The sequence below is a fragment of the Delphinapterus leucas genome, chromosome 9, assembly GCF_059928025.1.
Source record: "Delphinapterus leucas isolate spDelLeu-1000000601 "Yukka" chromosome 9, BTC_Dleu_Yukka2, whole genome shotgun sequence".
NCBI lineage: Eukaryota > Metazoa > Chordata > Mammalia > Artiodactyla > Monodontidae > Delphinapterus > Delphinapterus leucas.
The window spans coordinates 90,041,274-90,063,660 of NC_143137.1; the positions used below are offsets into that span (position 1 = coordinate 90,041,274).

The 22,387-nt window shown below is 37.7% G+C and overlaps 1 protein-coding gene across 4 annotated transcripts; it reads left to right on the forward strand.

Annotated features, from left to right (window-relative positions):
- The first annotated feature begins 578 nt into the window (after positions 1-578).
- CBLL1 (Cbl proto-oncogene like 1) lies at positions 579-15,505 on the forward strand. 4 transcript variants are annotated; one of them, XM_022592999.3, is made up of 6 exons: positions 579-899; positions 5,680-5,847; positions 8,871-8,968; positions 9,343-9,426; positions 10,716-10,789; positions 13,385-15,505. In XM_022592999.3, the coding sequence occupies exons 1-6, from the start codon at positions 887-889 to the stop codon at positions 14,418-14,420; spliced, it is 1,473 nt and encodes a 490-aa protein (XP_022448707.1). In that variant the 5' UTR covers positions 579-886; the 3' UTR covers positions 14,421-15,505. The 4 variants fall into 4 exon arrangements, with proteins under 4 accessions (XP_022448707.1, XP_022448705.1, XP_089773953.1 ...); XM_022592997.3 differs by having other exon boundaries at positions 581-899; positions 8,868-8,968; XM_089917828.1 differs by lacking the exon at positions 579-899 and adding an exon at positions 1,210-1,551 and having other exon boundaries at positions 8,868-8,968.
- The last annotated feature ends 6,882 nt before the right edge of the window (positions 15,506-22,387 follow it).

A 22,387-nucleotide genomic window follows, 5' to 3' on the forward strand; every position in this document is an offset into this window, starting at 1 on the left:
GCTGCATCCGTCCTCCACCTGGCCCCGCGTCCAGTCCTTAGGAGGGGTGTTGTGTGTGTGTGCGCGTGTTTGGTGGGGGAGGGTTTCTAGCGCCACAAGAGCTTGCCCTAGAAAATGAGCGCTAATCAAGCGTCAGAAATGGGCTTCAACTGTTAGCAACTTTAGAGAAGGGAACGGGGGCAGATAGCCGTCAGCTCTGCCTGGGTCTATGCAGCTTGTCACGACAAAGCAAAAAGGGAGACCATATGCACAGAGCCTTCCTCTCTAGCTGGGAGCCTCATACAGCTCAACCATCCCCCGGGCAACCTCCCGCTGGAGGACGCCTTCTAGAGCGCGCGTGTTTACACTTTTCCTGGACCGGGGGGACGGGGACCGTAGCTCGCGGACTCTGGGGGATTCCAAACCGTTACTCCGCCCGCCGAGGTGGGGCCAGCCCAACGGCCGAGCCTGCGCAGTGTGCCTGGCAGGCTCCAGGGTCCCGGCGCACTACAAGTCCCAGAAGGCAATGCTCCGCGGGGCGGGCAGCCGCCTTACCTGCTGCGAGCTTAGTCCTATGGATACTACCGGCTTTCCCCCTCCCCCGTTCCCGTCGATCTCCTCTCCACAGTTAAAGGCTACTTCCTTTGGAAGCACATTTAGAGGAAGCCTTAGCAGCCTCCACATTGAAACTCTCCGCGTACTCGTTCGTTCTTTCTCTGCTCGAATTATGCCTGACTCCCTCACCGGAGTCGGCTAGCGTACGAGAGACAAGGAAGCCTTTGGAGGCCACAACCCGGGAAACCTGGTTGCACTTCCGCCTCCCAGGCTCCGGAAGGTATCGCGCACGCGCTCCCTGCGACTCCGGCGCGGTTGACTTCCGCTCCCACTGTGCCCTGCGAGCCGAATCATGGATCACACTGGTAAGGAGGCGGAGGCAGTGGGGGTCCTGGTTCCATGCCCCCTGGCCGGCCTGGGACTGGTCGCCCAGCGAGCATAGAGGGTTTCCGCTCGCCCTACACCACTGGGGTGTGGCGGCGAGAAAGAGATCTCACAGACCCCTCCGCGTGTCCGACCAGGGCCTGCTACTTCCTGGCCTACCCTCCGGTGTGGTACCTACAGCCTCGGTGCCGGCAACAGCCGTTCCTTCTCTGCTTCTGCCGGTCTCCGAGCAGGGACGGCGGGCGGCGCGGGCTTCGCGGGGAGGAGAGAGCGCCGGCTCTTTTTTCCCTTATTTTGGGCGCTCTGCCCTACGTTATGGGGACTGGCGGGTAGATTCCAGTCTCGGAGTCGGGGAAGCCTCATTACGCTGGGAGTCGATGCGCGAGAGTGGGTTGGAGACTTCCTGCTGTCTCAGTCAGCTTTGGGCGGGTGCTGCGGTGGTCATCGCCTGTCGTTTTTGTCTCTCCGGTCTTTCATGGATTAGAGGTGGGAGAAGGGAGTCAGATATGGTTTTCGGAATCATACCGGGAGCAGCTTTTCTGCTTAAGCCCAAAGCATGCCCCGCGCTTCGGCTGTGGTCCTTAACCATCAATCTTGAGCTTAAAATCAAGATAGTCTCATTCCTTTCTCCAAGTAAGAATGGCTTCACTCTTTGTTATGTGTTTTTTGGCTTTTGCTTTCTTGTGGTTTTTGGATATTGAATGAGTGTATTTGGAGTTAGATACTGCTCCGTTCAGTTATATCAGCCATATTACAAGTAGGGGGAAAAAGGCTTTTTCCAGTATTAAGTATTGTTTAGGATTCCTCATATATATATGAAATCAACTGTCTACTTAATTTCATATATATATGTATACACATATATATAAATACGTTATGTGTGTATGTATACACACATATAGATACATATACAAACTCTTCTAGGCTTGGAAATGGAATGGTAAAGAAGACGGACTGAGTCCCTCTCCACTTGGAGGTTACATTCTATTGGAAAAGACAATAAACAAGTTTTTAAAAAATACTTAAATGTTTACAGATTATGATGAGTGCTTTGAAGAGGGTAAACGGGTGCTCTGGTAAAGACTATTAGGAGGAAGCTTCAGAGAGGGTGGTCAGGGAAGGTCTTTCTGGAAAAGTAACATTTGTAAGCTGAGATCTGATGGATGAGAGGAATCCAGCGTGGAATAAATCACGAGGAAGGCGTTTAGAGCAACTACAAAGACTCTGAGGGAGGAAAGTTTAGAGAAGACCAGTCAGCTGCACCTAGTTAACTAGAGGGAAAGAACCGGAAGATGGGATTGTAAAGGAAGGCATGAGTCAGGTCGTGCAAGACTTTGAAGTCCATGGTAAAGATCTGAATGTTATTTTAAGTGCAGTATGAAGCCATTGAACAGAAGTAGAGGAGGAACATAATCTCTTTTTGAAAACATAATAGGTTTTATGGAGAATGGTGTAAGAGAAGGCAAGAATAATAGAAGAAAACTTAGGAGGTGATTGCAATAGATCAGAAGGGAAGCTTGGCTTAGTGAAGGTGGCTGGTTTAGTGAAAAAGGGAGTGGGCAGATTCAGTGAATCTTTTGGTGATAGAACTCAAACAGGCACTGGTGGATTGGTTTGGAAGCATGTGAGAGAAAGGAAAGGTGCCTAGGGTTCTAGTTTGAGTGGTGTCCATTACTGGAAGACTTGGGAGAAAAACACTTTTTTTTGAGGAGCAGAGGTGAGAAATGGGAATTTGGGAACAAGATTTTGGACTGCTCAGTAAGAGATGTGTGTTGAGATATACAAGGGGAGATGTCAAGTGGAGATCAGAGGGAAGTTTGATTGGGACTTAGTACCACAAATCACTTAAGGCAGAAGAGAAGAGGGCCTAGAGCCAGGCTCTAAGGAACTCTAGTGTTTGGAAATCTTATAGAATTGAAAATCTGGGATCTTGGTGTTAGGGTAGCAAACATGCCACGTTAGCAAATGTTTTTCATTTGAGCATCTTACTGGAATTTTGGGAGTCAAGCAGCTTCCACAGTTTAGAGAATGTTATGTTAGGAAATTGTAATGTGGGTGGGTGTGTATCTCCATATTTATTATCCTAGTTCTCTAAGTTTGCGTAAGTAAGTAAAAGTCATGTGAACATGAAAATACTCACTAATGAACTGACCACTTAAAAAATTGGTTCCTGCTCAGATATCCCTGCTTAACACCAGCTTCTTTTTTGTTCTTTTAGTTAATTTCATTATACGGCAGTGTCCTTAGTGTTTCATATCAGGAAATGGTATAAAATGCTGTACATTGTGATTACAAAAGATTCCGATTTTCATGAAATTCATAAATGTGAATTCGGTAATTATTTGAATCACAAATAAAATCATTGGCAAGTGAGGAAATGCCAGTTAGCCAGTGAATTGAAGACATTATGACAGGATAGGCATCTCAAAAGGATGTTTCTAATATCAAAGGATTAATAGAGGCCCTTGGGGAAATTGATGAAACCCTCTAATGTTATGCAAAAATGACTGGTTTTGTAATCTTGCTGAAAAAGTCAGTCATAAAATAAAGGCTATCCTGTGGTGTTTTTATAATAGAATTTTGCTGGAAAAATTACTCCAGGAAACTCCTACTTAACACTTGATTCGTTCTTTGGCTATTCTAAGAATTAGCACTTAGTTTTAACTATAACCTAAATTTTGTAAAAATATTTCTTGGTTCCTTTAATTCAAGATAAAATTCTACACAAATCTTTTAAAAACCTATATAATATAATATAAAAGTATTATGCTTTTTTAAAGTGGATTTCACTTTATATGGCCAGTTCTATCCTTAATTCTCACTTCGTGTAATATCCAAAGACTTTTGTTGTTAGGGCTTTATGTTTGTAGTTGTCTTTTCAGAAGGAAATTATGCTGTATGTTCTGATTCTTAATAAAACCCCCAAAACCCTAAGACAAACCCAGAGTGATGTCACTATTAACCGCTGTACTTTGCTTATGAACTTGCAGGCTGAGGCAGGCTGCAAGGTGTTAGAGGGCAGCAGGCTCTGGAAAGCCATAATAGGCTAAACAAGCCACAGTAGTGACCACAGGTGTCCAGGGTGGTGTGAAAAGGACTTGTAGTGATGAAATGTTGGTATTTTGATCATTCATCAAGGTGAAACCGTTGAGTCCTTTTACTATCTGAAGGACAGCACTGAACTGTCTACAACAACTTGCTTTTTTTAGTTCAGTGGAAAATCAGGAATATACCTATTGAGCAAAAAAAAAAAAAAAATTCGTTCTGTCTTATCTGTCTTTTTGCTATTACATCGCTTGTAGGTATTTTTACATAAATAAGCAACTAGAGTGGAAGCAGATGAAATACATTATTCAAATTGTTAATACATTTTGTGAAGTGTTGAGAGTTGATCAAGTTGGATTTATCCTAACTTTAACTATCCATGTAATCCCTTTTCCATGAATTGTTTTTTTTGAGGGTTAGCTATTATGAAAGTAATAATAGAAAGTAGACTGAAAGATATTTAAATTAATAATTAAGGACCGATTTTGAATTTTGTTCTATCCTTCAGAAAGAGTGCAAATCGATGTGAGTTCAACATGTGTCTGTAATTCTAGTACCCTTGGAGATCATTAGTACTAATAAGGATAACTACTTCCAAATTTGGCTTTACTGAATTTAATGTGGACAGTTTGGCTATCACTCTGGATTGTACTGTCTAATGCAGTGACAATTACACAGCCTTGTTCACTAATTGTCATGTTTAAAACATTACTATTTAAAAAAATTATTTGCGTTTCCTATTTTAGGGCATTTCCCTTTCTGTCTTTAGTAGGTAAAGGTAAATATTTTCTGGATTGTAATATCTTGTCATGGACTTGAAGAAAAGGTGGCTTTTAACCTTCAAATAGAGTCAGTTCTATGAAATAATGCTCCTGTTACTCATGGGATATGAGTGAATTTAATTCATAAGCTAGTAACAGGCAGGGATGTAGAAAGTTTCAGTTATTTAGGCCAAGTACAGAAAACTTGCATTCTCCTCAACTATAATTTTCCATTACAGTGCTGACCAAGAATAACACAGTCACATGTGTACATCTATAAATGTTATAGCACAAGTACATTAGTGCGTGTTTTTACTACTAAAGGGTGCAATAATTTTTACTATATTCCTGAATGCTTTTTAGAAAAACAACTTTACACTTAAGAGAATAATCACGTCCCTAAAACTAACTTCATTTTCAATGCATTATTTATTTAATTTTACCATTGTCGGTGTTAGTTTTGTGTTTCCAGTATTATTGATTGTCCTGATATCGATGCAGATTACTAAATTTACTGAGTGCCTACTTTGCATACTTGATGGAGACAGTGATGGTTTTCTTTCTTTTTGTTCTTCTTCCTTTACTTTTCTTTTTCTTTTTTTAAAAAACCTCTTATAGTTCCAAGACAGAGGTTCTTATCTTAGGCTCATGAAGGGTTTTACGTTTCTGTAAATCCCTCTGGAAAAATGCAAAATTTTTTTGTCCATTTTTTTAGGGAGAAGTTCTGTAACTTTTGTCAACTCTTTAAAGGTTCCATATCTCAAAAAGCATTGCTTTAAGGGTTTGTCCAAAATAGAGAAAATTAGTACTTGAACTTATTTAGCATAGTATTTAAAATCAGAAACCAGATATTCAGCCCTTGATAATAATGTTGGGTATGTTGCTTTAATACCTGTGGCAGAATAATCTTCAAAAAGAAAAACTAAAAGAAATTGCAACTTTTTTTCTAACATAGACAATGAGTTACAAGGCACTAATAGTTCTGGATCATTGGGTGGTCTTGATGTTCGAAGACGAATTCCTATAAAGCTCATCTCCAAACAAGGGAACAAAGCCAAAGCCTCACCTCGAACTCCAAGGACTATAAACAGGATGCCTGCAAAGGCTCCAGCTGGTGATGAAGGTAATTTGTTTAAACTAATAGGTCCAAAAGTCTCTCTTTTATATCTGATTCCACCAAATAAGCCATGTGATTTTATTTACCTTTAGTCACCTCTTTTTTTATCTTTTATACTCTCTTCCTTCTTCAGTCTTTGACTTCTCATTTTGGCATATTTTACTTTTCTCTCCCTTTATAAATATTTTTGGTTTATTTTCTTGTTGAAAGTAACACTGCCTATTGTTTACAAAAAATCTAAACAGTATTGCAGAAAACATAAAAGTAAAATTGTCCCTCTCCCCCCATAATTATTCTCTTCCCAAATAATCCCTGGTATGACTTTTTCATAGTTACTTTATAACTGCCCTTTTTTCATGCAAGATGCATGTGAGATTTTGCCTTCTCAGTACATACAGTTGTTTCTCATTTAAGAGAATAGGTTTAGGTATTTCACTTACGGACATACCATAATTTATTTAACAATTTTTCTAATTTTTTGCTGTTAAAAACAATTTTGTAGTAAACATCCTTGTATATGTACCTTAGTATGTATATTTTGTAGAATTTAAACTTTGCATGAATTTGGGCATCTTAGAACTTGGTGGATTTTAGAATTTGTACATTTTAGAATTTGACAGATGTTGCCAAATGGCCCTTTAAAAACAGTACATCACTTTATACTCCCACACCAATATTGGTACTATTAACCTTTACAAATTTTTGTTCTGATACACATTTCTTTAATTACGAGTGGGGTTGTATATCTTTTCATAGTACTGGTCATTTCTTTTGCCTAGGATCTACCTGTTCATTTCCTTTTCCCATTTTTTTTTCCTGTTGTCTTTCTCTTGATTTTTATGAGTTCTTTCTTTGTAAATTAATACAATTGTCATATATTGTATATATTCTCCATTTGTCTTTTGAGTTTTATATATAAAATTTTTATTGTAGAAAAGCTTGACGATTCTATGTAGTCAGATATCCAGTCTTTTCTAGTGTGACTTCTGGGTTTTTTGTCATTGTTAGAAAGGCCTTTCCCCATTTCATGAGTATAAAACAGTTTTCCCATCTTGCCCTTTAGTACAGGGTCAGCAAACTATGGCCTATTGGCCAAATCCAGTCCTGTTTTTTTGTAAATAAACTTTTATTGGGACACACATCCATGCCCGTGGCTGCTTTTTTTTTTCTGTACGCGGACCTCTCACTGTTGTGGCCTCTCCCGTTGCGGAGCACAGGCTCCGGACGCGCAGGCTCAGTGGCCATGGCTCACGGGCCCAGCGGCTCCACGGCATGTGGGATCTTCCTGGACCGGGGCACGAACCCGTGTCCCCTGCATCGGCAGGCGGACTCTTAACCACTGCGCCACCAGGGAAGCCCCTCGTGGCTGCTTTTCACACTATATTGGCATAGTTGAGTAATTTCAGGTATGGCCTACAGAGCCTAAAATATTTACTTAACTGACCTTTAAGCAGAAAAAGTTTGCTGACCCCTGCTTTGGAACTTTTAAAGATATGTATTTGGTTATTAAAACAAAAAGGGGGTATGGGCTTGAAGTGGAAGGGAATGAAGAGATAACTGAGAGGAAAAGGATAGAAAGGGGATTTTAGCTTTTTTGCATTGTTTTACTGTTACACAAAAATTTATTTATATATTACTGTGTAGTTTTAAAAAAGTATTTAAAAACCAAAAAGGCCAAAGCGGGGGTACACTAGGTTATTGATAGAGCAGCAGCAGCTGGTATGTTATCTATACAAATATATATATAGCTTAATGATGGGAGTACAAGTTGAACTACTGAAAAATGATAATGTGCTCCTAACTTGCTTGGCTGTTGTTCTGCTCAATAATTTTTTGAGTTTTAGATAAGTAGAAAAGTTAACTTTCCTTATTTTCAGTTTTAGATGACAGCAGCTTTTATAAGGTATAAATGGACCATATAAGAACCTAGGGTCACTCAGATGTAACTTATAAGAACTCTACATTTGTGTTGGAGGTAATTAGATAGCAGTACACTGGTATGTATGTCTGTATCAGGTTCAAAAAATTCTTGCATCTATGCGTGTGTGTCTGTCTCCGTTTGTGTCCGTGTGTCTGTATGCAGATGCTGTAATGTAGCCATGTGGGTAAAGTTAAGACTTATGTGCTTTGGCTACTCTGTTTACCAGTTCTAGGGCCAAAAGAGTCGTGAGAAGGCTGGCACCTTGGAGGGATAGATTTGTCTTCTCAGCTTTACTTTAGGTAATTGGATTCTACCTAGAATCCCCATAAGACTGTTTGCTGGTTTTCTTTTCTTTTGTATAAGATGAGAAGAGTGCCATCAACTTTTTAATTAGGTCAGAGAAATTGAAATTGAGCCCATTTGTTCTTCATATTGTTTTAAGTTTATTGATATTGATATATGCAGTGTAGGGGAGGATACTTGTAAGTAGATATGATATAAATTCTGCTGTTTGCTTGATTAACCAGGGAGAGGTTTCAATGGAAAGGATGAAGTATGAATATGTTGGATGTTTCTAAAATCAGGCTCAGTTTAAAGCTGAAGAAGAGGATACCTAATTTACTAAGTCGTAAGAAGAAAGTCTGCAGAATTCTTTATGTTTTCACTAATCCTTTGGCAATAATATCAGTTTCTTACAGCATAATACCACTTTTATAGATAGATAAGAATAAATGGTGATAAGTATCTTTTATTTGTGTAATAATCATGATGATAATTAGTAGTTTTATACTAGAAATAGTTTGGTGAATTAATAAGAGCACTTGAATGGGAGTGAAGAGATCTGAGATCTTTTCCTAGCTCTGCCACTGATCTTCTCTGTGTTGAGTTATTATGATCTCCAGTACTGCAATATTCTCAGTCATGAGAGTTGGACTACATGATTTCCAAGATCATTTCTAGATGGTGCTTTAAACTAGACTTGATTATCTTGTTCTTAGAAGAGCTTTGAAAGGTGTCAGTGAATAGGTCTATTTGGCCATGTACATGTACTTCCAAAATGAAATTGAGATGTGAAAAGTTAATAGGTAACACTTTCTTCTCTCAGAAGGATTTGATTATAATGAAGAAGAACGGTATGACTGTAAAGGGGGCGAACTGTTTGGAAATCAGCGAAGATTTCCTGGACACCTTTTTTGGGACTTTCAGGTATAACTAAAAATAAAAAATTTTATTAGAACAATAAAATATTTTAAATACTGTATTAGAACAATTCAGACTACGTAAAGAATGGTATGAACTTTTATTATAGTTAATGCCCTATTTCACTGTTTCCAGAAATAATCTGAAGTAATTTTTAGTAAAGTCAAGTAAAATCAATAACCATTAACACTGCTTAAGGGAATAAACCCCCAAGACTGATGGTGGCCCAACTAATGTGGCACATGTGGGGATTATACCAAGAAACCTTCATTTCTAATTGTTTTAATAACTTTTATAAAATACTAACCAATTCATTGTGTAAATTATGGACGTAAGTTTTAGAAATGCTTAAGGAAAATTTAATTATATCATTTCAACAGATAAACATCTTAGGTGAAAAGGATGATACACCAGTTCATTTCTGTGACAAATGTGGATTGCCTATTAAAATCTATGGGCGAATGGTAAGTATAAATTAAATTCTGTTTTTGTAAATTAAATATTCGTGTAGAGGTAGGAATCTGAAATTTAAGTAGATAGATTTATTACTGTTTAGTGATTAAATTTATAACATTTTAAATAAGTATAAAATAGCTAGGGGAAATTTGGGAATAATATTCATTTAATAGAATTATCTTGACAAATTCTTTAATTGCTTGTAAAAATATTAATTACGGAAACTAATTCTGAAAACTAAATAATTTCCTTGGACTGTTTGATACCTGTTAGTTTACATTAATTCTAGTTTATTAGGGAAAAATTTTTATTTTTTCCCTTGTTAACAGAATAAAATCAGTTATTCGTTTCTGAAGGCTATAATTTTTAATATAAAACTGAATTAATAAAGATTATTTATGATTTCTGAGAATTGAATTCTAAACGTTAAAAAAAAATGCAGCCCTAACTGTAATTTAATAGTAATTTTGACGTATAAAAAGATAGTTTTAGGGCTTCCCTGGTGGCGCAGTGTTTGAGAGTCCGCCTGCTGATGCAGGGGACACGGGTTTGTGCCCCGGTCCAGGAGGATCCCACCTGTCACGGAGCTTCTGGGCCTGTGAGCCATGGCCACTGAGCCTGCGCATCCGGAGCCTGTGCTCCGCAACGGGAGAGGCCACAACAGTGAGAGGCCCGCGTAGCACAAAAAAAAAAAAAAAAAAAGATAGTTTTACATTTTTGTTGGAAAAAAATTTGAATTCAGTGATACATCTGTGATGGTGGAGGGTGTGGATTATGCACTGTTGCTTTGCTATATAACACAGCTAAATAATGGTAATGGCCTGTGAGTTTTAAAATGGTATAACATCATTTTACTGTATCCTTCTGATTTATTTTTAAATATTTGTAAGTGTATTAAGACTACCAGGGAAGAAGGCTACTTATATTACATTAGAAGATATTTGTTCTTTTCCTGCCTAGGAATACTTTCAGGAGATACAGGATTAGATAAAACATTATGCAGTATTCTTCAGGACCTTTTAACCTGTAGGGACCATGAATGTGTAAGCAAATATGCATGTATATGTTTTTTGAGGAAAGGGCCAAAGTTTTCATCACATTCTCACAAAGAGCTTTGTGACTGAAAAAGGTTAACTGTTGCTTTTATGTAATTGGTACTTAATAAATGTTCATTTTAACCAAACAGTTCTCAAGTGCCTTCTATATCTAGGTCACTGTGCTTACTGTGTTTTTTTTTTTTATGGAAGTATTTTAATTTGTTCTAGTATGCTTAACTGTAATATGTCTCTGTTCACAGATTCCATGCAAGCATGTTTTTTGCTATGACTGTGCTATTTTACACGAAAAAAAGGGAGATAAGATGTGTCCAGGGTAAGATCATCATTAAATTTTTAAATAATGAAGTTTGTGGTATAATGATTTATAATCTAGGTTAAAGGTCAGGGTGTGCTATAGACCGGTGGCCGGATATCAAATATGTAGACATGGCTCGTGTTTCTCTGTGAGCCTAGAGTTGGCCTTAGCCTTCTCCTTAAGATAGGGCTAATTAGCTATTATCAATCAATTCAAATTGGCCAAAATACGAGTATATTTGCCATCAAAAGTTAGCGTTATATAAACCCAAAATAGTTATTTTCTTGTTTTAATGGGATGCTAGAGAGGTAGTATCACGTAGTGATTGAGAGCAAAGACTCTTGAATTAGAATTCCTGTATTCAAATCTCTATTCTCTTATTTATTAGCTGTGTGACATAGGTGATTTCTTCATCTGTAAAATAGAGCTAATAATAGTACTTACCTCCCTGGGTTATTATTAGAAGTAAATGAGTTAATACATATATAGTATGTAGCATATAGCAAGTACTATGTAAGTATAAACTCTTATTTATTACCTTCAAATCTGATTATTATGTCTTGAGTATATCTTAGAACACCATCATGTTCTAAGATAGACTCAGACAAGTTATGACAATCTAGAGTGTTGGTTGATAGTGATCTATTTGGGGATGGTCTTGAAGGATCCAGAATAAACTATGAATTTTTATATCAATTTAGAACCCCTGATAGAAGGTTTGAGGAAAGCTTTGAGAGAAACTTCTTTGGAACAACTGTAGGCTTCCTAGATTCCTTATAACCTGTCAGAACCTATCCCAAGGGTTGTAGTATTAGTTGATAGCAAAGCTATGGACAGTTGTAAGGGATAATTTTCTTTTATGGTGTAGGAAGATGGGCATCACTGAGAGAGAATGGATGATTCATTGACAAACCAGTGCCAACTAATTCTCTTGGCATATTTTTAATAACCCTTTAAAGTCACAGATTATAAAATTTATAGTGTGAGTTTAAAGAGTATTTCCTTCCTAGAATTATAATTCAGAAGAGTTATGAAATTAAAAGTGCATATTCACTGTTTGCCTTATTTTTTGTAATGCCTGGTTTTCCAACACGGTGTACATCCACTATATAGTAAATTTGATTGCCTCATTGGGATAAGGGATTTTGGATGTTGTACAACACCATGTAGAGGACATTAAAAGGTTTTCTCTTTTATGTAAGTGTTCTAATGTTAATATTTAAAAGGGAATTTAGTTTTCAGGGTGTTCAGTGTAACTTCAGTAAGCATCTCACTGGTTGGCCCTTAGGTATATTAGAGCATAAACCTATTTGTATTAACAGACCCAGGTTAGAAAGTGAAGAAATGGCAATCCAAATTAATGTAAATACTATATACTAATGCTTAAGCATCACCCAAAAGAAGTGCCCCACATCCCGTTACTGTGGAGATATTTCAGAGCTTACAGCAAGTTAGAAGCAAAAAATAAGTGTGCCAAATGGCCACTAAAGGGATGCCTCCTAGTATCAAGAAGGAGTACCAGCCTTCAGTGAGGAAGGAAAAACAGACACCACTCAAAATCAAGAATATAGAGCCAGGTAATATAGTGTCATATGACCTGACACACATATTCAATGATAACAGCTTATACATGTATAGTGCTTAACTAGTCATTAAGTCCTGTCATTTTCACTGTTTCGTTGATGTTACAGATACTCTTTTAAGTAGGGCGAAGTAGATACAAAAACATTGTGAGTTAGGTTAGATGTTTGAACCCCATTTTACACCCATTTTACAAATAAAGAAACAAAGTTTAAATGACTTCACCGAGATCTCAGAGCCAGTAGTAGATCCCAGTTCCAATTCCTAGTTCGGTCCTCTTTCCGCTATTTCAAGAAGACTCTAAAGGCAAGAGTGGATTAAAAATAGTGAGTGAAGAATAGTTACAATTTGACCCTGACTCATTAAGAAAATACTGAGTTAAATTTAGTGGTTATAATTTAGAGAAGCAGGAGTGTATAATACTTTGTAGTAGTAAATTTGTCTGACAGTTCAGAAAGACCCCTTGAAGGGACTCTTGGTGTTCAGGGTTTGAATTTAATTTGTTTATGTTGTTTAATGTTAAGAACCTTGATGATTAGGATGATCCTATTTATTTTTGTAGTTCTTACAGTTCTTCCGCTTGGTGTCTTCCACTTAGTATTATTTGCGCAGGAAATAATACTCAATAAATACGGTACAAGTTTGAATTCCATGATTGTGACAGATCCTTTGGTTTGCCCTTCCTGGATTTTTCTTTGCAACTGGATGCAAAGCATAGAATTGTTTGAGAAAATCAGATAAATTCTAGGTCTTGGGAAGAAGAGGTCTTTTCTTAAAACATACTCTGTTTGATAAACTTTGAATTTTTTTCTTAAGCGTTCTGATGTTGAAAGAAATGCTGTTGCTTAATAGGGAACAGACCACAAAGTGGAAAAGATTAAAGGTTCACTTGCAGTAACTATAACTTTTAATTGTGAACTTCTGTAGTATTTTCCATAACAAAATGTAAAACTAGTCATATCTTTGAAATTAAGTGCATTATTTTCATAGTCTGTTTTTAGTAAATCAAACTTTTTTCCCCTTCTAATTTAGCTGTAGTGATCCTGTGCAGCGAATTGAGCAGTGTACACGAGGTTCTCTCTTCATGTGTAGCATTGTTCAAGGGTGCAAGAGAACCTACTTGTCCCAGAGAGACTTACAGGCTCATATCAACCACCGCCATATGAGAGCTGGAAAACCTGTTACCCGTGCTTCACTTGAAAATGTTCATCCTCCTATTGCCCCACCACCAGCTGAAATCCCAGATCGTTTTATAATGCCGCCAGACAAGCACCATATGAGCCATATTCCGCCAAAGCAGCACATCATGATGCCACCACCTCCTTTGCAACATGTGCCCCACGAGCACTATAATCAGCCACATGAGGATATTCGTGCTCCTCCAGCAGAATTGTCCATGGCTCCACCTCCACCTCGCTCGGTCAGTCAGGAAACCTTTCGTATTTCAACAAGAAAACACAGCAATTTAATAACTGTCCCTATTCAGGATGACTCAAATTCAGGTGCTAGAGAACCACCACCTCCTGCCCCAGCACCTGCTCACCATCATCCTGAATATCAGGGTCAACCAGTGGTCTCGCACCCTCATCATATTATGCCTCCACAGCAACATTACGCACCACCCCCACCTCCTCCACCACCAATAAGCCATCCAATGCCACATCCTCCCCAGGCCGCAGGTACTCCTCACCTGGTGTATAGCCAAGCTCCACCTCCACCAATGACCTCTGCTCCACCACCAATCACCCCTCCCCCTGGACATATTATGGCCCAGATGCCACCTTATATGAATCATCCTCCTCCAGGACCTCCCCCCCCTCAACATGGTGGTCCACCTGTAACTGCACCCCCTCCTCACCATTATAATCCTAACTCTTTACCCCAGTTCACTGAAGATCAAGGAACTCTGAGCCCTCCATTTACACAGCCAGGGGGAATGAGTCCTGGTATATGGCCTGCACCGAGAGGGCCGCCTCCTCCTCCACGAATGCAGGGTCCGCCTTCTCAAACCCCACTTCCTGGACCACATCATCCAGATCAGACAAGATATAGACCGTATTACCAATGATAATAGTATTTTGAACTGAAGATATGATGAGGAAACAAACTTATGTATAGTCAATCTTTTAATTAAGCTTTGACTGTTTGGGGAAGGGAAAGCGCCTCTTCCTGAGGTGGCTGTAAAACACTTAGGGTCTTGTCTCTTAAAATGGTTTTAAATCTTGACCTTAGGAGTGACTTCAAGTACTATACTGTAGTGCAGATAAGTGGCTCAGTTGAGCACAACTATATTTTAACAACTTTCTTCCCCTAGTGTGGTAAATTGACCCAGAGGTGACCATTTGTAAAAAATTTGAAAGAAGTTTTTCGTCGTTCCACTTTCAAAAGTATTGCTTTTGTTAAACCCAATGTTTAGTTTTTCTTGTGATACATTTTGTTAACCTGTGTAAAAGGATTAAATTTCAATATGGTTGTAAAAATGCTATTTTTATGTGAATTAAAGTGCAGCCACATAGTGTTTTTTAAACCATATGTTTTACCACTAATTTCCCAAAGTTATAATAAAATCCTAAAAGTAAAAATCTACTAGAATTTACTGCAAGGCAGACTGTTAAATGGTAGAAAATGATTTCACATGATAGGCACTGAAATTTTGAGGTATATTAGGTGTATAATGCACTTGACTTGGATGCCTTTTCATTTGTAGGCAGCCTCAGGAACACCAAAATACATTGGAATTCCAGTACTAAGAAATATTTATGTTTGTAATATTGAAAGGCAGTGTTCGTTACTTGGAAAGTTATGGCCAAAGTAATCAACTCTGTAGGCTCCAAGCTGTTGGGGATGCTGGCACCCGTTAATGCTTTTTAACTGAATGGTTGGAATCACGTGATGCACCACACTGATTAATCTTAAGTAACGTTATTTTATAGAACTGTTTAAATGGTGTGCTTTAGATGAAGTGTATTCCTCTCTACTCATTGTCTTAAACTAAATATTTAGGGCTGAATAGGCTTTATGTAATTCCTCATTTCTTGGTAGAATTTGATCCCGTGCTTAAGTGGGTTCTTGTTTATTGGGTTTTAAACTATAATTTGAATGCCATGGAGAAATTTGAATAATGTATTAATGAAGGACATTCTTGTAATCACATACTTGTGTTGCTCAGGTTTCATTACTGTGTGATAAGGTTTTTCCTCTAACTTGACATTTAAAAACTATTAATGATTTCCTGTTTCTTTTACTGGTTAAGCATCTAAAACGTGGAACGTTTTAGCTTGGAGTCAACAGTGAAGGCTACCAGATGATTTTGTATTGGAGAAAAGAAAAGTAATCTAAATTGTGAATTTCAGTGCTTTATAAGGTGTCTTTGGAGTCAGCTTTTGCATTATAGGGGCTTCTTACAGTCCAGCTGAGATGACCACTTACAGTTTATACAGAACTCATATGTATAAATCAACACTCTTAGGATATTACTATATATCCTTTGAATAAACCCCTGTGAAGTACTTCCTCCCCCCTAAAATGGTGCATAACATATAAACATGAAATGTGTAGTATGCAGATGCCATTTATTAAATAGTTAGTAGTGTATAAATTTAGAACATTTCTTTTTGACAAAGGGTGAACTGATTGCTAATTTACCATTTAATTCTGTCAGGAACAGGCAAAACAACTTCTCATCTTGGATAATCAGATGCAAAGTTATCTATGAACTTAAAGCTGAAGTTAGAAATAATTATAAATGGCCCTTTCAACCGTGACCAGCTGAAAATAACGAATACACTTTTTTTTAAATGAAAGTACGTGATTTTTCACACCTAGCAATTTGAGAGTCCAGTTGTTAATGCAATATTTCTAGAGAGAAATTGTTATCAGAAGCATGGGAGTGAAATAGTATGAAATGGTGGTGAGTGCATCTATCATATTACTGTAGGTACTTGGACTGTGCAAACTTGATTCCTTTTCATGGCCCTATTTAGGAGCTGTTAAAATACTCTTGTTGAAAATCCAGTACCATTTTTTGGTTTCATGTAATAGGAAATAGCCGAATTCACTTTAAAGCTTCTCAACTATTTATGAAGAGCTCACCTGTTTTAATGAAATTCACTAGAATTGAATGTGGCATGAAACCACTTAGCCTATGTATTGGACAAAAAAAATTAATATCATGATAAAATTCCACATGTTAAGAGAATTCTTGTAGGCTTTTAAAAAATGATTTCTTTTTGGTTAGGTTTAAGAAATATGTGTTATGCAGGAAGGCAGATCAGATGAAATGTGTTGTAACAGACAATTTTTTAAAATGGTGTTAGACTTGAATTCATCCAGTTATTGTTTGAATGAGGGTGGGTGGGTAGAAGGATAACAAAATTACTGTTAGTGTTTCTTTCCTTAAGGAAAAAGATGTGAATCCCAGCCTTATTTCAGGGAAGACTTTGAAGCTATGATGGACATAAGTCTAAATTAAATGTATGTATATTTCATTATATTGCTCTTAAGACTACTGAGGTGGCAGTTTAATTCTTAAAAACAATAAAATGAAAGCATAAATACTATTTTGCCTAGATGAATTTTTACCTAATGATGACACATTTGGGAGAATGCAGAATTTTTCTTGTTCATACAGCTTTTACAGTTAAAATAGATTCACCTTTTTGGAGATTAAACCCAGCAAGTTGAACGTTAACATTTCTAAAGTGGTATGATTGTTCAGAGTATTCTATAGTATTCTGGGGAAATATCAGTTGCAAAGACTAAGAAACTACTTAATATCCATCTTGCCCTGTAAAAACCACTTGCTCAAGTTATCGTATAAATACTACCACTGAAATATAAATGCAAAAGATAATTTGACCATATTTTTAAACTCAAAATAGGTGACTTTACTGTATGAAGTATACAGAGCTGCTTTACGCTTTGTTCTTACTAACATACTGGAAGAGTATCTTTCATACATCTTTCTGGAAAAACTGTATAGACATATCATACAATTCTTGAAAAAGCGTTACAAGTACGTGGAAAAATCTCACAAGTACCTGAAACAAAAATAAACTTTTCTGACTATTAGATCAGCCATCAAATTGGTATATTGATGTTAATTGAGGTTTGACATAATCATACTATATTCTGGCTGAAGTGGATTTATTTTTCTTCACTGGTTTTTGTAACTGTAATCTGTTCAATTGTGGCCTAGACCAAGCCGACTTTTCTTATTACAATATATGCGCAATCTAATAAAGCAATATTGGATATACTAGGTTTAAAGGGGAAAGAGAGGTAAGCCAGTTAAAATACTTGGTAATGATACTAATAAAAACATTTGAATTTTCAAACATGTTTTGATTCATGCCCCTTCAGTTTTCCATCTTTGAGGGGAAAAGTATTAAGGCAGAATTTTTAAAGCAGCATTTTAATATCAAACTTTAATTTTCTCATCTCCCTTAGAATTTGAATTTTTAGGCATTACAGAATCACAGGATTTAAATGAACAATGGTGGGTCATGGGTTTAGCTCTAACACTTGAGTGGAACCATGTCTTTTTAAAAATCTGCCATTTTGAAATGTTAATCTATGTCCTGAGAATGTCTCATTGCTATTCCAAGTAGTTGTTAGCACCAACTTTCATATTGTATTTAAGCTCATTTCCTATTAATCTACCTTTAAAATTGTTCTCCCTTTGTCTTCCTTCAGATTGAAAAATCTTGCTCCCTTTATTTTTCTTCCTATGTGTTACTTTGAAAATCTTTAATTTTTTTGTTTTAAAATTTGCACTCATTTCCATTATACAAGCAATAAGTCTTTTGGGAGAAATATGTCATATTACAAATAAAGATCCCCTTGACCACTACCACAATTAACATTTCCCTTCCAGAGATAACTCATGTTATAACTTTGGTGTATGAATTGTTTTAGTTGCAGAGCTGACAACTAAGTAATAGGCTCCATCCTCCGGTTAAGCACCCTAATCCACGGTAAATGTAGTATTTCATGGCCTAAACTCAAATAGGTACTGAGCACCTACCATGTGAAATATAAATTCATTTATATGCTAGATGCCATTTTTAAAAAATTTTTATTTTATATTGGAGTATTGTTGATTAACAATGTTGTGTTAGTTTCGGGTGTACAGCAAAGTGATTCAGTTATACGTATATCTATTCATTTTCAAATTCTTTTCCCATTTAGGTTATTACAGAATGTTGAGCGGAGTTCCCTGTGCTATACAGTAGGTCCTTGTTGGTTATCTATTTTAAATATAGCAGTGTGTACGTGTCAGTCCCAAACTCCCAATCTGTCCTTCCCCCCACCCTTCCTCCCTGGTAACCAAAAGTTTGTTCTCTAAGTCTGAGTCTGTTTCTGGTTTGTAAATAAGTTCATTTGTATGAATTTTTTTTTAGATTCTGCATATAAGCAATATCATATGATATTTGGCTAGACACCATTCTAATCACTTTGGATGCACAAGTCTTTAGAGACAGATGACCATAAATTTCGTTAAATTGTGTAACATGTTAGAAGTGTGATAAAATCCTAGAGAATAAAGGGAAAGTAAGGATAATGGGGGTGTTGGTAGGTTTGCAGTTTTAAATAGAGCAGTCTGGGTAGAATTCATTGAAAAGATGACATTTGAGCAAAGATTTGAAGTAGGTGACAGTTAGCCACGTATATTGTGTGGGGAAGAACTTTCCAAGCAGAGGACACAGTCTGTAAAGGCCTTAAAGAGGGGGTTGCACCTGGCATATTTGAGAAATAGCAAGGAGATTGGAATGGAATGAGTGAGTAGTAGGAGGTCAGAGAGGTAATGACAGTGGGAATGGGGAGATCACAGGCTTCCTAGGCCATTGTAAAGATTTTGACCTTACTCTGACGTGGAAAACCGTGGTGGGGTTCTGAGCAAAGGAGTGGAATGATCTGGTTCTTTTAAAAGGATTATTCTGGCTGTGTGTTGAGAACAGAAGAGGGAAGCAAAGATTGGAAGTCCAGTCAGAAGGCTGTTTTAATCATTTTCACAAGAGATGATGGTGGTGACATAAGTATCAAGAAGTGGGTGAGGGACTTTCCTGGTGGTCCAGTGGGTAAGACTTCACGCTCCCAATGCAGGGGGCCCAGGTTCGATCCCCGGTCGGGGAACTAGAACCCACATGCATGCCGCAACTAAGAGTTCACGTGCCACAACTAGGAGTCCGCATGCTGCAATTAAAGCCCACACGCTGCGACCAAGTAGCCTGCATGCTGCAATGAAGATCCTGGATGCCACAACTAAAACCCAGTGTGGCATGCATAAATAAATAAATAATAAATATTTAAAAAAAGAAGTGGGTGACTTGTGGAAGGATGGATATATATATATATATATATAATAAAAATTTATGTAAATTAAGCACTTATATATGATGGACATGGGTATATAATTATGAGCCAGCTAGATATGATCCCTGCTAATTAGGAGCTTACATTTCTAACTTACCCAGGAATTGTTCTTGATAGTAACCCCTGAATTTTCCTCGAAAGATTTTATTATGTTCTTTTTCAAAGCATAGCGGCCAGGGTGGGGAAAAATACTAAAAAATGTTTTACAAAAGTATACAGATATACAACCATAATGAGAGAAATAATTTATTTGATTCTGGAATTAATAATATATTTCCTAATAGCTTTTCTGGGTATATTTAATTGTGCAGTGCTAAATAAGTGACTTCGGAACAAATCTGCAGAATGCACCTATATCGTTCCTGAGTTTAGTCCTGCCTTGTGCTAGATCAGTTTTTAGATAGGTTTTTATTTCTTTTTTTTTAGGTTTTTATTTCTCTGAAGAGGTAGTATTTCCTGATGATTAAGAGCCTGGGCTCTGGAGTCAGACCATCTAGACTGAATTCTGGTTCTATACCTATAGAACTAGCAAGTATATATAACTTAGGCTAATTACTTATCCTCTTTGAGCCTTGATTTATTTTGCTTTTCTAAAAAATGAGGATAAACATAGTACCTATCTTAGGGGGGCTGTTTTGAGAGTTAAGTGAGTTGATACTAGACATATTTAAAAGGTAGAGTCAATAGAATTTCCTAACAAAATTTTCAGCCTGAGCAGCTGGAAGGCTGGAGTTGGCATTAACTGAGGTGGAAAGGTGCTAGTAGAACAGATTAGGGGGAGAGGATCAGTAGATCAGTTTTAACATGTAAGTTGTCCAAATGAAGATGGCAGACAAATATGATATATTCCTCTCTCTGCTCTTGTTTATGCAGTGTATGGTCCAGCTTGCATTTAAGACATTTCATTTACATTTCTAACTGGTAAGTCACTGTGTTTAAACAAGAATATGTATCAAATGCATAAATTAGCATTAGAAAATGATTTTGAAGATAAACTGCTCAACATGTATGTATGAGCTCCAACCTTTCTTAATTTCAGTACTATATGTTTCTTCACAAGTGGTTCTGTCTCCCAGTTCATCACTGGATATCCTCTCCCCTTCAGTTTGCTCTGATTTGTGTAAGTTTTATTTTTTTGTAAGTTTTATTTATTTTTTTTATAAATTTATTTATTTTTGGCTGCGTTGGGTCTTCGTTGCTGCGTGCGGGCTTTCTCCTTTTGCGGTGAGCGGGGGCCACTCTTCGTTGCAGTGCGCGGGCTTCTCACTGCGGTGGATCATGGGCTTGTTGCGGATCATGGGCTCTGGGCGCGCTGGCTTCAGTAGTTGTGGCAGACAGGCTCAGTAGTTGTGGCCCACGGGCTCTAGAGCGCAGCCTCTGTAGTTGTGGGGCACAGGCTTAGTTGATCCGTGGCATGTGGGATCTTCCCGGACCAGGGATCGAACCCGTGTCCCCTGCATTGGCAGACGGGTTCTTTACCACTGCACCACCAGGGAAGTCCCATAAGTTTTATTTTTATCTTCCAACGCAATCTCTTAGCCTCTTCCTAAATCAGGGCTCAGAGTCTTTGCCCTGGTCAGTTTCCAATATTTGCTCTGAGGCAGGCAAATAGAGGCCCAGCCCCACGCATGCCCCTTACCCAAAGCATATCCACCTTAGAGGCCTCAGAGAAAAAACATTTAAGGATGAGGATAAGTGAACCTCACTCAAGATGTTAAGGTTGAATGGATTGTGATGGGGGCACGGTAATTGGAGTGCTTCTTCCTGCTCTATGACATTTTGGTTGGCAAGAAGAGGGTAGAGGGCACCTTTGCTTGTGAAGATGCAGACATCAGTGACAATTCTGTGCAAGGCTTTTGCCCCACCCCCAAGCCAAATGACCAATTAAATAGGCTCATGCTTTCAATTTGTACTGGAGCTCTTAACCTGAGATTCATAGGGCATCATATACAAAGGTATATGTGTATGTGTATTTTTTTCCCAAAGTCCATAGGGTACATGAGGCTCTCTAAGGTGTCCATGACTCAAAAAGTTTAAGACACGTTGCTATAAAGAGTGCTGACATTCTAGTCTTTAATTAAGAGTAGCTATGCAAATAAGCCTTTGTTTTATTTTTCTGTAATTGGTTTTAAGTCCAGTAGACAAGCCCTCTCAGTAAAGACATTAACAAAGGTTAGAAGGGTACTTTGACAATAAACATTCAGAGGTGAGATCTAAAACAATTGGGGCAACTTTTCCCATTGACAAAGTGCTTTGATGTTGAACAGAGGCCACTGAATCTTTTTCTGTTGGTGATGATGTTTAATTTCTATTACATAAAATAAATACAAATTTATACCAAGAACAGTTCCAGCAAAAAAGAGAAACATGCTGAATCTCATTCTCCAGCTGAATTGAGCTCTAGAGCTGTTACCCTGTGAGTTACAAATAATGACCAGCAGTGAAGAAAGAGTCAAAAACTAGTTATAGTTACAGATAGGGCATTAGAAGGATTGTATCTAAATCTGGATAGGAGGTTGAGTGCTTTAAAAAGCTATAGTAATCATAAAATCTGGGCAAAGAAGTCTCATTGCAGGGGGTTTAGAAGATTCTCATGTAGCAGTTTTCCAGTCAGATCACTATAAAGAGGACCCACAGCAAGCATGTTTCAGAAAACTAACA